At 37.8% G+C, this 12,696-nt stretch overlaps 1 protein-coding gene across 4 annotated transcripts in view; it reads right to left on the bottom strand.

Moving 5' to 3' along the window:
- Positions 1–12,696, bottom strand: part of Dock3 (dedicator of cytokinesis 3) — a 465,111-nt gene that overhangs the window by 136,052 nt on the left and 316,363 nt on the right. For all 4 annotated transcript variants that reach the window (XM_041676723.1, XM_041676726.1, XM_041676724.1 and 1 more), the window contains exons 11-12: positions 11,975–12,035; positions 10,636–10,783 (exon numbers count right to left, since the gene is read on the bottom strand). In XM_041676723.1, the coding sequence (XP_041532657.1) occupies positions 10,636–10,783; positions 11,975–12,035 (209 nt within the window). The remainder of the gene's footprint in view (positions 1–10,635; positions 10,784–11,974; positions 12,036–12,696) is intronic.

Genomic DNA, 12,696 nt, shown 5'->3' with positions numbered 1-12,696 from the left:
AAGAGAGCATCAAAGACAAAGAAAATGTTTAAATGATTTACAGCGTGTTAAAAATATATGCAGGCTAAAAGTTGAAGTTCTTAAAGTAAAAAACAATAAAAAAAGGAAGAGAATTCTTGTGTGTGGTAGTACACACCTTTAATCCCAACACTTGGGAGGCAGAGGGAGATTGACCTCTGTGACTTCAAGGTGTGGTGGCACACGCCTTTAATCCCAGTGCCTAGAAGGCAGAGACAAACAGATCTCTGTGAGTTCAAGGTGTAGTAGTGTACACCTTTAATCCCAATGCCTGTGAGGCAGAGACAGGTGGATCTCTGAGAGTTCAAGGACAGCCTGGTCTACAGAGTTATTCCAGGTCAAAGATACAGAGAACCTGTCTCAAAAAGCAAAAAATAAAAATAAACAAAATAGAGGTTAAAATAAAACGCACAAAGATGGAAAATACACAGAGAATCTTGATACTGTATGCTATTATGCTCTCTTTGAATTATTTGAATGCTGAGGAAAGAGCAACAGCTGCTAAAAGATATTTATTTATAAATGCTGCTGAACTAATCCAACATAGATATTTTGAAAATGCCTTGACTTTGAAATTTGGATCTAAGGACATGATACTTTGGAAAGGAGTTTCTTATTTTGTTTTCACAGAGGATGAGACCCTGTTCATTTCTTCTATTCTGATATGGTATGATGGACCATGCCCTCCTGAAGGGTTGCTATAAACATCTTCAGAAAATTGCTTTGCTCAACTGCCAACTGAGATGAAACTAGCACACAGGTTATACCATGAAAGACCTCATTAACGATGCCCCCATTCAGCAGGAAGCAGTTTGGAGAGAAAAAACTGCGCCCATGTTCCCAAATATGGTTTATATACGTTCTTTTACATTTAAAGGGGGATATAATATAGATATGAATAATTTGCATTAGTATAGATTTTGCTTTATTGATAGAGATTTAAGGTCAATTTTGTTATATGTATATGCATATTTCTGCTATTGATTAAGATATTGTGATTGTGTACTTCATTAAAAAATGTAATGTATAATAAAGAAATATAGGTTAATGGATAATCATCAGTAATAGTCAAGCTTGTAGTCATGTTAGTTAGATTTTCTAGATATATAGAGATACATTTCAGTTAGATAGACATTCTTCATATCTTTCAAAGACTATAGAATATGGCATTTTAAATGTTTTAATAACTTAGGGTTTTTCATGACAATGAGACACTCTGCTCCTGGCAGCACCAATCTACTTCAAGAGGAAGATGGGCATCGAAGAGGATCCTTATGGAGTTTGATAGCCATTTGGGCAAGAAACTGTTCTTGCCTGGACTATTGCATAAACTGGAAACAGAGAACCTGCAGAGAGAGGAATACTGAACTTGCCTTTCTTTCGGGGTTCCCTTTTTTTTTTTTTAATTTTTCGAGACAGGGTTTCTCCGTAGCTTTTGGTTCCTGTCCTGGAACTAGCTCTTCTAGACCAGGCTGGCCTCGAACTCACAGAGATCCGCCTGCCTCTGCCTCCCGAGTGCTGGGATTAAAGGCGTGCGCCACCACCGCCCGGCTTTCGGGGTTCCTGATTCATGAAGGAGTCTGCAAGACATTCTGCAGGACACAACAGATAGTGACTGAACTGACTTTGAATTTTCCTGCTTCATGGAAATGTCTGCTGGATACTATGGGCCTGAAGGCTGAAGATTGATGCCCCAATGGTACAGAGGAACTTTGGGTGACTGTCCAGGCAGCGAGATGTCTCTGTCACTTCTAGAGTTTTGGAAGTTTCTTACTTGTTTACTTAGGTAATATTATATCCTTCTGGAGTCTTTGATGCAGTTGAAGAATATATAGATAGTTATAGTTTCCTTAGTTATGATAAAAGATAAAGTAGATGTAAATATTGTAACTGTAATTCTTGCTTTATAACTGTTTTGTTATATGTAGTTTTGTTATGTTAAAGTTAAAACCTTTCCTTTTTGTTTAAACAGAAAAAGGGGAAATGATGGAGGAAGGTCATTGGTTAAGTAATAAAGAAACTGCTTGGCCTCATTGGTTAGAACATAGGTGGGTGGAGTAAACAGAACAGAATACTGGAAGGAAGAGGAAGTGAGCTCAGAGATGCCATGCTCCCCTCTCCTGTGAAGAGGCGATAGCTCTGCTCTCTGAGGCACACGCCATGAAGCTCCGACCCAGGATGGACGTAGGCTAGAATCTTCCCGGTAAGTGCACCTAGTGGTGCTACACAGATGATTACAAATGGGCTAAATTAATATGTGAGAATTAGCCTAGAAGGGGCTAGATAGAAATGGGCCAAGCAGTGTTTAAATGAATACAGTTTGTGTGCTGTTATTTCGGGCATAAGCTAGCAGGCGGCCGGGGTGCTGGGGACGCAACCCAGCCACTCCTACTACAATAGGTGATTGTCTGCCCAATGTAAGTCCGTATTCTTATTTTCCCTGCCTCTTTTAATTGTAACTATTAAATTCTGGTCAAGGCTTGATTTAATTGCTTTTAACACTGACTAAAATTTTATGTATTTATCTCTAGGGTCTACTTAATTTTGTTTAATTAGTTGAAGATTTTATGTTAGAATATAGGCAGTAACCTACATATTTAGGAACATCATCGATACTGATCATTAGCTCATGATGACTTTTCCTTTAGTGCAAAAGAAGAAATAGAAAATTAGAAGGATAAAAACAAACCAAACCACAAATTCCTGTAAAAATTCCGAGTAATCATATACAGATTGACAAATCTAATTGATTTTAGATGAGATCTCATGAGACATATCTGTCCTCTACTGTTCAGATGGGAACTGTTTAGACCACAAACACATTTCTATGTCTCAACTAAAATATATGTTTAAAATCTCATAAGGAATAAACTGTGCTGGTTTTGTTGTTATGTTAGAATCTCCCTCTTCTCACATATCTAATGCCATGCTTCATGAGAAATGTGGGTGGTTCCAGGTGGAGAGGCTTCCAGGAAGTGCATGATCAAACCAAACCCTTTCTGCTAAGCTAAAATTCATGAGAAACTACCATTAGCAGAGCATGCCTTCTGTGCTAGACAAGGAACTAAGAACTTCAGAGGATCACCAGTGCATGCCAAATGTTTACCAAAGTGCCTGAATGTAGAAAACAGTCAAATGTCACCTGTGGTGGTTATTTCATGGGCATTATCTTAGAAGATTTACTCATTAGTCTTCTAAAACAGATTCCGTTATCTCCACCTTACAAGGAAAGAATTGAGGCTCATAGAGGCTCAAAGTAACACAGCTGTTTCATGAGTATGTATCATTGAACGTCTAAATACAATTTCTTGCCAACATAACACATGTATACTTGAAACATGAAAAAAGAAAATGTACTGAGAGAATGGAGTATGAAGAGTTAGGTTCAAATCCTAGCTCTATGAGCTTTTGCTGTATAACTCACAATTAATATGACCAATTAATATCAATTTAGTCAATAATATCAATATGACCAATTAATATCAATTTAGTCAATAATATCAATATGACCAATTAATATCAATTTAGTCATCTACAAAAATGGCAACAATAATATACATCTCCCATGATTACTTTGATCAAGATACAATAATTTCAAACATTTATGAGAGCCAGGAAAATAGTAGGCAATCAAACATCAAATCTAGGCTGGGCAGTGGTAATGCATGCTTTTAAGCCCAGAATTAGGGAGGCAGAGGCAGGTGGATCTTTGTGAGTTTAAGGCCAGCCTGGTCTACAGGAGCTAGTTCCAGGACAGGCTCCAAAGTTACAGAGAAACCCTGTCTAGAAACCAAAGCAAACAAAACACAACATCAAATCTAGGCTGAGAAGATAGCTAAGCCAGAGAAGTCCCAAATTCAATCCCTGAATCAACATAAAAAGCCAGGTGTGGTGTGAATCCTTACACTTGTAATCTTAGTTCTGGGGAGGCAAAGAAAGGGGTTCATCAGCTAGTCAGCTTAGCCCATCAGTGAGCCCAAATCCCAGTGAGAAACCCTACCTCAAAACAAGGTAAAGGGCTCCCCAAAAAATAACACTAAGGTCAAACTCTGGTCTTCACATCCGCATGCACCAAACAAACAAACAACCTAATGCTGAAGCATCTGGAGTGTATTTTCAAATACAGGTCCCACGAATATGTTTCTCTTTGAAAAAGAGAAACCAAAACCATTTCGACTAATTGTTTTAGGAAATTAAAATCACAAAACCTCAATTCTGTGAGCATAGGCATTATCTTAAGCAACATGAATATACTGAAACATGAAGATATACAGAATTGTATGAGGCAGGAAAACATTAGTTCTATTTTAAAAGTCATAAACGGGGGCTCAGAGAACTTAAGTAATTAAGTCAAGATCATAAAGGATAAAACAGTATCAACAATATCTCTATGAAATAATACTTATAACCTATTTTTAAACGTATAGGTAGTCTCAGTATAAAAAAATACAATAGTTTGTAGAATTTCAGTTTAAATTCTTCTTTTGGAAGCACATCTATCACACGAGGAAACTACACATGAACATAATTAATGCAATTTCCATCCTTGAGCTGTATTCTGTCATTATAGTACAGGGAGATAAGCAGAAGCATAAATAAGAGGAAAAATTACATATATATGTGTGTGCGTATTAGAAATGAATCAGTATAAATTCGTGTACTTCTAGGATAACAAGGGGCATACAAGAACATGGAGAAAGGTTGGAAGTAAGGGTACAAAGATTACAGGAGGCATCTAGGCTTTGCTTTGGTCTGGTAGATTGAGAGGCTCAGTGCACGCATCTAAACAAGGTCCTTAGGAGTAGCTGATAGAAGATACATGGAAGATTATCTCCCCACTTATATTGTGGAGGTGGGAATTAAACCCAAGTCCTTATGCATGAAAGACACGCACCCTATTAACTAAGTTACATCCCAAGCCTCGAAATAAACTTTTTATGAAAAATTTAAACTATTTTACATATTATTCAGGTTTTTTTAATATAAAACTCTCAGTTCCTTCATCTGTTCCTTTTCTTTCTGTAAAAGAAAGATAACAAAGGCCATAGTGTATGTCTGATGATGCTACTATTATTTGTTATATCAAACTTATTCATATCTTCTTAAATATCAGATTCTCTCCATACAGATTATCTTCTCTGTTAAGAGATACAAAATAATCTTTGCCCTGTTTTAGTATTCTTTCTGTTTCTAATAAGTTGACTTTAGGTAAACATTATGTGCATATAAGTCAATGCAATGAGGATTTCACTACAGACTATATGAAATATGAATATAATTACAACCATGTCTATCAGTAACTCACACCTAGAGTTACTGTAGGTGTTCCTGTAGAGAAAGTAAAAAATGTGGTTTTCTTTAACAGTGGAGAAATGGAAGCATAGGTGATACCCAGTACACTGTCTCTGCCTTTTCCCCAGATAACATGTTCACTTCCTATTGCCTTTGGATCAAGATGGGAATATTCTAGCTCTGGCACCACATCTGTGTGCATGCTGCCTTGCTTCCTGCCATGATGAAAATGGACTAAACCTCTGAACTATAAGTGAGCCACTCCAACTAAATATTTTCCTTTATAAGGACAATGACACGGGGTTTTGATCCTACTTCATGTTCTGGCTTTGTGGGAGCCTAGCCAGTTTGGATGTTCACCTTCCTAGACATGAACGGAGGGGGGAGAACCTTGGACTTTCCACAGGGCAGGGAACCCTGACTGCTCTTTGGACTGGAGAGGGAGGGAGAGAGGAGTGGAGAGAGGGGGAGAAGAGCGGGAGGAGGGGGAAGGAAATGGGAGGAGGCGGAAACTTTTTTTCTCAATAAAAAAATTAAAAAAAAAAACAAGTAGGTTCATTTAGTTCTGACAGGTGGTCAAGATATGCAAATGTACTTCTGCTCCTTCTGTTGTAACTATGAGGTTACCTGGGGAGAGACTGTGCCCAGGACACTGGTCTAAGGCAGTTTCACTACCTAAACTACAACTGCCTAAACAACAAAATGCTAATGATTTGATGTCTCAAAATGTAAAGTGGTTAACTGTTTGAGTTAACATCCTTTGTAGCATGTTAATAAAGTCTTTTGTTACTTCTTCCCCTGCCCATTTGAATTGGGAATAAAAACAAATGGAAAAAAAAAAGAGTTCCTCTGATAATGGTGTCTCTTCACAGCAATACAAACTCCAAGACTATTGTCTTTACAAAAAATATGTAAGATACATAAAACATAAAAATTACATGTATTAATGGGGTTCTGTGTAACATATCCATACATGTATACATTGTGTAATGACTAAATAAGGTTAAACATCTATATAGCCAAACTTTAATTTTTGGGAGAGTTGTGGTACTGGAATCAATTAGTGGTTAAGTCTGTAGGACAGGCTTTCATACTTAGAAAATTTTTTCCTAGCAAAAGTTAAAGCACTATTAGTAGAAACTAATAGTCTTAAGGTGATGGAGGAAGGTCATTGGCTAATAAAGGCACTGCCCTGGCCCATTTTATTGGTTAGAGGATAGGTGGGAGGAGTAAACAGAACAAAATGCTGGGAGGAATAGGAAGTGAGCTCAGAGACTCACAGCTCTCCTCTCGGGAACAGATGCCTGAGAGAGACGCCATGCCCTGCTCCCGGGATGAAGCTCCGACCCAGGATGGACATAGGCTAGAATCTTCCTGGTAAGCGCACCTTGGGGTGCCATACACAGATGATTAGAGATGGGCTAAATTAATATGTGAGAATTAGCCTAGAAGAGAATGGGCCAAGCAGTGTTTAAATGAATACAGTTTGTGTGTTGTTATTTCGGGCATAAGCTAGCCGAGCGGGCGGCTGGGGTGCTGGGGTGCTGGGGAAGAGGCCCTGCCGCCCATAATACTACATATGGCGCCCACGTGGACAACTGCTTCCACATAAAGCCTGAGACAGCTTGGGAAGTAATTCTTGAACAAAATGAAAGCATTGTGCCTGGTTTCTTGGTAGCAGCAATTTCTCGGTTCTACTCTGCTTGCTAGAGGCAAGCAAGCGCCTCATCTAAGAGAGGCTTCCTGACTCAGCTTTAGCTGCAAAGCCTGCAGCTCATTAAGAGGTCCTGCCACGAAACACTTAAATGGTGTTGACGAAAAGCTGATCACATGCTTTTCGGTTTTCAGCCATAGCAGGAAAAAGGCTGCGCCGTTTAAAAATGCCGGCTTTCTGGGCTGTCCTGCCAGGGCAAACTCTGACTGTTTGAGGCAGGAGGGCTGGCTACCGAGAGGACTTCAGTGTTGTCTGTTGTAGCTCACTTGCTGGCAGGGACCTTGAAATGCCATGCAGTTGTTGCAGTAAACATGGCTACAGCCTGTATATGTTAGTTATATTTTCTAGATATATAGAGATATATTTTAGATAGATATTCTTCATGTCTTTCAAATATTACAGAATAGGACATTTAATGTTTTAATAACTGAGGACTTTTCATGACAATGAGACACTCTGCTCCTGGCAGCACCAATGTACTTCAAGAGGAAGATGGGCATCGAAGAGGCACCTTATGGAGTTTGATAGCCATTTGGGCAAGAAACTGCTCTTGCCTGGACTATTGCATAAACTGGACACAGAGAACCCACAGAGAGAGGACTACTGAACTTGCCTAAGGTGAGATGACCTTTCGGGGTTCCTGATTCATTTTGAAAGAGTCTGCGAGACATTCTGCAGGACACAACAGATAGTGACTGAACTGACTTTGAATTTTCCTGCTTTATGGAAATGTCTGCTGGATACCATGGGCCTGAAGGCTGAAGATGGATGCCCCAACGGTACAAAAGAACTTTGGGTGACTGTCCAGGCAGCGAGATGTCTTTGTCATTTCTAGAGTTTGAAATTTCTTAGTTCTTGTTTACTTAGGTAATATTATATCTTTCTGGAGTCTTTGATGGAGTTAAGAACAGTTAGTTATAGTTATAGTTTTCCTTAGTTATGATAAAGATTATTGTAACTTTTACTTGATAACTGTTTTGTTATATGTAATTTTGCTATGTTAAAGCCTTTTTTTTTGTTTAAACCGAAAAAGGGGAAATGATGGAGGAAGGTCATTGGCTAATAAAGGCACTGCCCTGGCCCATTTTATTGGTTAGAGGATAGGTGGGAGGAGTAAACAGAACAAAATGCTGGGAGGAATAGGAAGTGAGCTCAGAGACTCACAGCTCTCCTCTCGGGAACAGACGCCTGAGAGAGACGCCATGCCCTGCTCCCGGGATGAAGCTCCGACCCAGGATGGACATAGGCTAGAATCTTCCTGGTAAGCGCACCTTGGGGTGCCATACACAGATGATTAGAGATGGGCTAAATTAATATGTGAGAATTAGCCTAGAAGAGAATGGGCCAAGCAGTGTTTAAATGAATACAGTTTGTGTGTTGTTATTTCGGGCATAAGCTAGCCGAGCGGGCGGCTGGGGTGCTGGGGTGCTGGGGAAGAGGCCCTGCCGCCCATAATACTACATTAAGGCTTACAATTTAATTGAACCAACAAACACATCACCTGAAAGGTACTGAAAAATACGGCTTCTGACAGTTGGGTTCAATGAGATGCTATGGATTTAAGTTACTAATCCTGGAAGAAGTCCAAACTGCATGAAAAAATCAACTTCACAAACCTACATTTGAGAATTTGTTTGAAAGTCTTGTAGCCTAGTCAAGTAGAAAAGCCATCTTACATTTAAACTTTGTCACTCCTTCCAAAGGAAAAACAGCTCTTCCTTTCTATAAACACAAACTAACTTTCTTTGGCATTTTAGAACTGACACAGCCTGTAGGAAGGAGCTAAGAAAATACTATGCATGGATCCCACTTCTTGCAAAGTGGAACACTGGTACTAAAAGCTGTTGTTTTAGAGGCAATTAGGCAAATAAGATGCCTAGCAAGATTTCAGAACTGAAGCAGTGCAAGAAGTTCCTTATCTGCAATGAGATTTTGCACTAAAGCAAAGACTAGTGCTACACACAGATATACCATCTTTTGTACTATCCTTCATCCCTTTGCCATTGGATAGAATATAATGGAGTAAGATGATGAGAACTATGATCTTGGATTTCTGTTTACTCCTTTTGAAAGGAAAGCATATGAAGAAGTAGGTTCTACCACTCATCCCAAAAGAAATTCAGTATTTTTAGAAACCCTGACTCATGCACTAAGGAGGAAGCAAGATAATCTTTCGTTGTAAATGACTACTACTTCAAGAAATATTTTCACCTCATCAATTCCACAACTTAATCAAACAGAGGTGAAGAAAAATATTTAATAAATATGTTTGGACTTTTATTTTGAAATTCATTAAATGTGCTTCATTAAAGAAAGTCCTGAGTTAAGTGTAATTATAAATTGAATTAATTCCATATCGGAGCCTGACAGAACACATAATGCAGGAAAATATAATACAATATTATGGTAAAACTATATTAACAAAATGATTGACGATATTTGACTTAATTTGGGAAAATGATACTATGTTAAAGTTAACAGAGAACTTGTTTCTTTAGAAAATTATCAGAAATAGGGCTTTCAGTTAATAGCACTGGGTATTCTTGCAGAGAACCTGGGTTTGATTCTCAGCACCCATATGGTGGCTTACAAACATTCATAACTCCAATTTCAGGGGCTTCAAAGACCTCTCCTGACTTCTGGAAACACTCAGGCATACTATGGTATACTTATATACACTTAGATAAAACATTAATACATATAAAATAAGATAAATATTAACTTTTATCAGATATACACTTATTTTAAAAACTCATTAAAGCTGGGCACGGTCACTCATGATTGCAGTCCCAGCGTACAGGAAGCTTAAACAGGAGGATCATCATGAGCTAGAGGCCAGCACGCGACACACAGTGAGTTCTAGGCCAGCTGGGATTACTGACTGTCTCAAAAACTTCCTTATTATTAAAAAAGCAAAAGCTTGCTAAATTCACCACTAATCATTTTTAAGAACTCTATATATTTCTGGATTCCCCATAAGCAAAGAGAGATTATACACCCATGTTCTAGTTTCCCTTTTTAATTCCTTTTCTCTTTACTACTGTTGAGTAAGGGCCATGAGGAGATGGAATGAATCTATAAGGATATCCCTTGGTTGAAGAATACCAAAAATAGCTCCATGCCGTACCATATGTGGTAGCAGAAAAGAACAAGATCTTGGATCCTCAAAACTTTTGGCTTTTCTTCAATATATTATAACCTGACTCATAATTCTTTTAAGTAAACTGCATTCTTGGCTAGCTTAGCAGCAGTAATTGTTGGATATATACTAAATATAGAATTTTGTATTTAGGATAAATGAGAAATTATATTGTTAGTTTTTCTGAAAATATCAAATTGGCTTATTCTACAGAGAAAATGACTATTATAGGTATGAACAAGAAATGTCTACTTCTTTACCTTAGAAGGCTCCAAATTCAGATGTTTTAGTACCTAAGAAATTTATTAAAAATAAAAATGCCTGAGACTTTAAAGCCTTAGATCAATACCTGCATTTCCACTAACCCTCCTTATACTGAATTACGGTTACTCTATGTTGATAAGGCTTGAGAACCGCTGCTCTCAGGGAATGTTACAAACTATCATTATTCCTGACATGTATTATTACTCACGTGTAAACTTTAAGAACAAAATCTTTTTCTTCTTTTAATTCTGTAAGTGACTGTAGAACATCCAAAATGCTTAGAACCGCACAGCCATACGGCCGCCTGTAGTGTAGGTGAGCAGGACCCTTTTTGGAGTCATTCAGGAGCATTCGACCTTGGGGATCGCAGAAAACACCAATTAGGCAGAGAACGCCAACACTCTTCTCTAGTACCTTCTAATTATCAGCCACTGACACCAGAGCTACAGGTCCTAAAAGATTCCCAAAGACGAATAAAGAGCTAAAGTGAGTCATCTAAGGATATCTGTAAGGAAGAACACCAAATCAGCCTCTGGCCAAAGTCCTTTTTCTGTGTCACATTTGGTCAATTAATCCCAACAGTACATTTATTAATCAAATGAAAATAAGAATGACTTGATGAATTTCTTTAAAAAAAAGTCAGTGAACTGATAAGATTTAAACTTGATGGCTATACTACTAATAAAAGTTCAGTATTTTTAGCTGTCTTATAAACCATATATTCATAGGTATAAAGGTTCTCAACTAGAAGCTCTTCCTCTAACCAAATTCTAATGCCAGAGATGCTGATGAACCATTGTGGGAGTGAGAGAAATCACGAGCTATGGATTGCTGCTTATTCCTCAGAGAGAGCAAGGCTGTGCCAACAGTGATAAAGCTCTTGCAAAAAATGTGATTTCAACAGATGCTTTATGAAGTAAGGCAAAATAGCTGTTATATTATCAAAGGATTAAACATATTTTTGACAAAATTATACACTATATTCTAGAATTTAAACTAAGAGAGAAGATTTAGTTCTATCATCCAAACCTGAAATATGTATGGCCAATAAAACAATGGAACAGCAGTGCAAGGTCACTTTCTTTCACCTCAGTTTGAGTAGAAATGAGAAGCTACTTATCTTCTGCACTGGCAACATTAATTTTGTGGGAAATGGTACGATTGCATAGTTTCGGAAAGAAACTAAAGCAAGGGGCATGTAACACTTGTTCAATTGGCATTCTAGTAACTCTGTAAGAACTCTGGAGAAAAAAAACACATACAGAAGCAGGCAATGTTACAGGAAGAATATTAAAAAAAAATCAGACCACTTAAAATACAAAATTTGGGCCCGAATTCAAAGAGGGAACAGAAGATTTGAAATGGGGAAAACATGTATTTATTTGCATCAAACCCAGCTACTGCAGCAGCTGAGATTAAAGGCAAAGCAAAGCAAACCACAGCAAACCAAAAATAGAGGCTAGACTCTAATCTTGATAAAGTTCAGATGTATACTTTTCCTAAGTTTGACCAGTATTAATCATGAGAATAGCTAAAGTGAACAATACCTATTCGGATCACATGGGCCACTATGTATAAATCTCTCTTCATGTCTTTGCTGCTCAGATCCTAAGAAAAGAAAAAGAATAAATAAATCTAGGCAAATAATGCACAGAAAATGATGATAAATTTCATTTCATTTGAACTTCATAGCAGTTTCCTTTTAATATATATTAAAGGGGGAGAAGGGAGATTAGAGAACATAACATTTAATACATACAATAAGATTTATACAGTGGAGAGGCCCTATTACTGAAAATACTATTTTGTCATTCAACAATGAAAGCCTGAACTGGTGCTCAGCTAGACGTTTAACCCCTACTGACTACCTCATGATGCTGGAGGAAAAAAGTAATCACCAATATCAACCAAGTACAAAACCTATGATGTAAAACAGCAAGCTGCCTGCAAGATAAATTGGTACAAATGTTAGGAGTAATAAACTACTTTATGGTTGAATTTAAGACACATTTCATGAGATAGATTTCACACCAGTGTTCAAATGACCAGGAACTTGAGACTAGAAAAGTCGTGGATTCTAGGGGGAAAACCTATTACTATTATTCTACTAAAGGAACACAGCAATAAAATTATTCCTAATGACATACTGCTATGCCCATAGATCAATGCCTTTCTCAACCCTCATCAGAGAAGTTTCTTCTTGCAGAAGATGGGAACTAACACAGAAACCCACAACTGGACAGTATGCAAAGAATGAGATACTTTGGAG

The sequence above is a fragment of the Microtus oregoni genome, unplaced genomic scaffold (genome assembly GCF_018167655.1).
Source record: "Microtus oregoni isolate MIOR12 unplaced genomic scaffold, Mior012 000028F_ref0000031, whole genome shotgun sequence".
Taxonomy (NCBI): domain Eukaryota; kingdom Metazoa; phylum Chordata; class Mammalia; order Rodentia; family Cricetidae; genus Microtus; species Microtus oregoni.
Note: the sequence above shows the minus strand (reverse complement) of the source record. Positions and strands in the feature narration are given on the sequence as shown.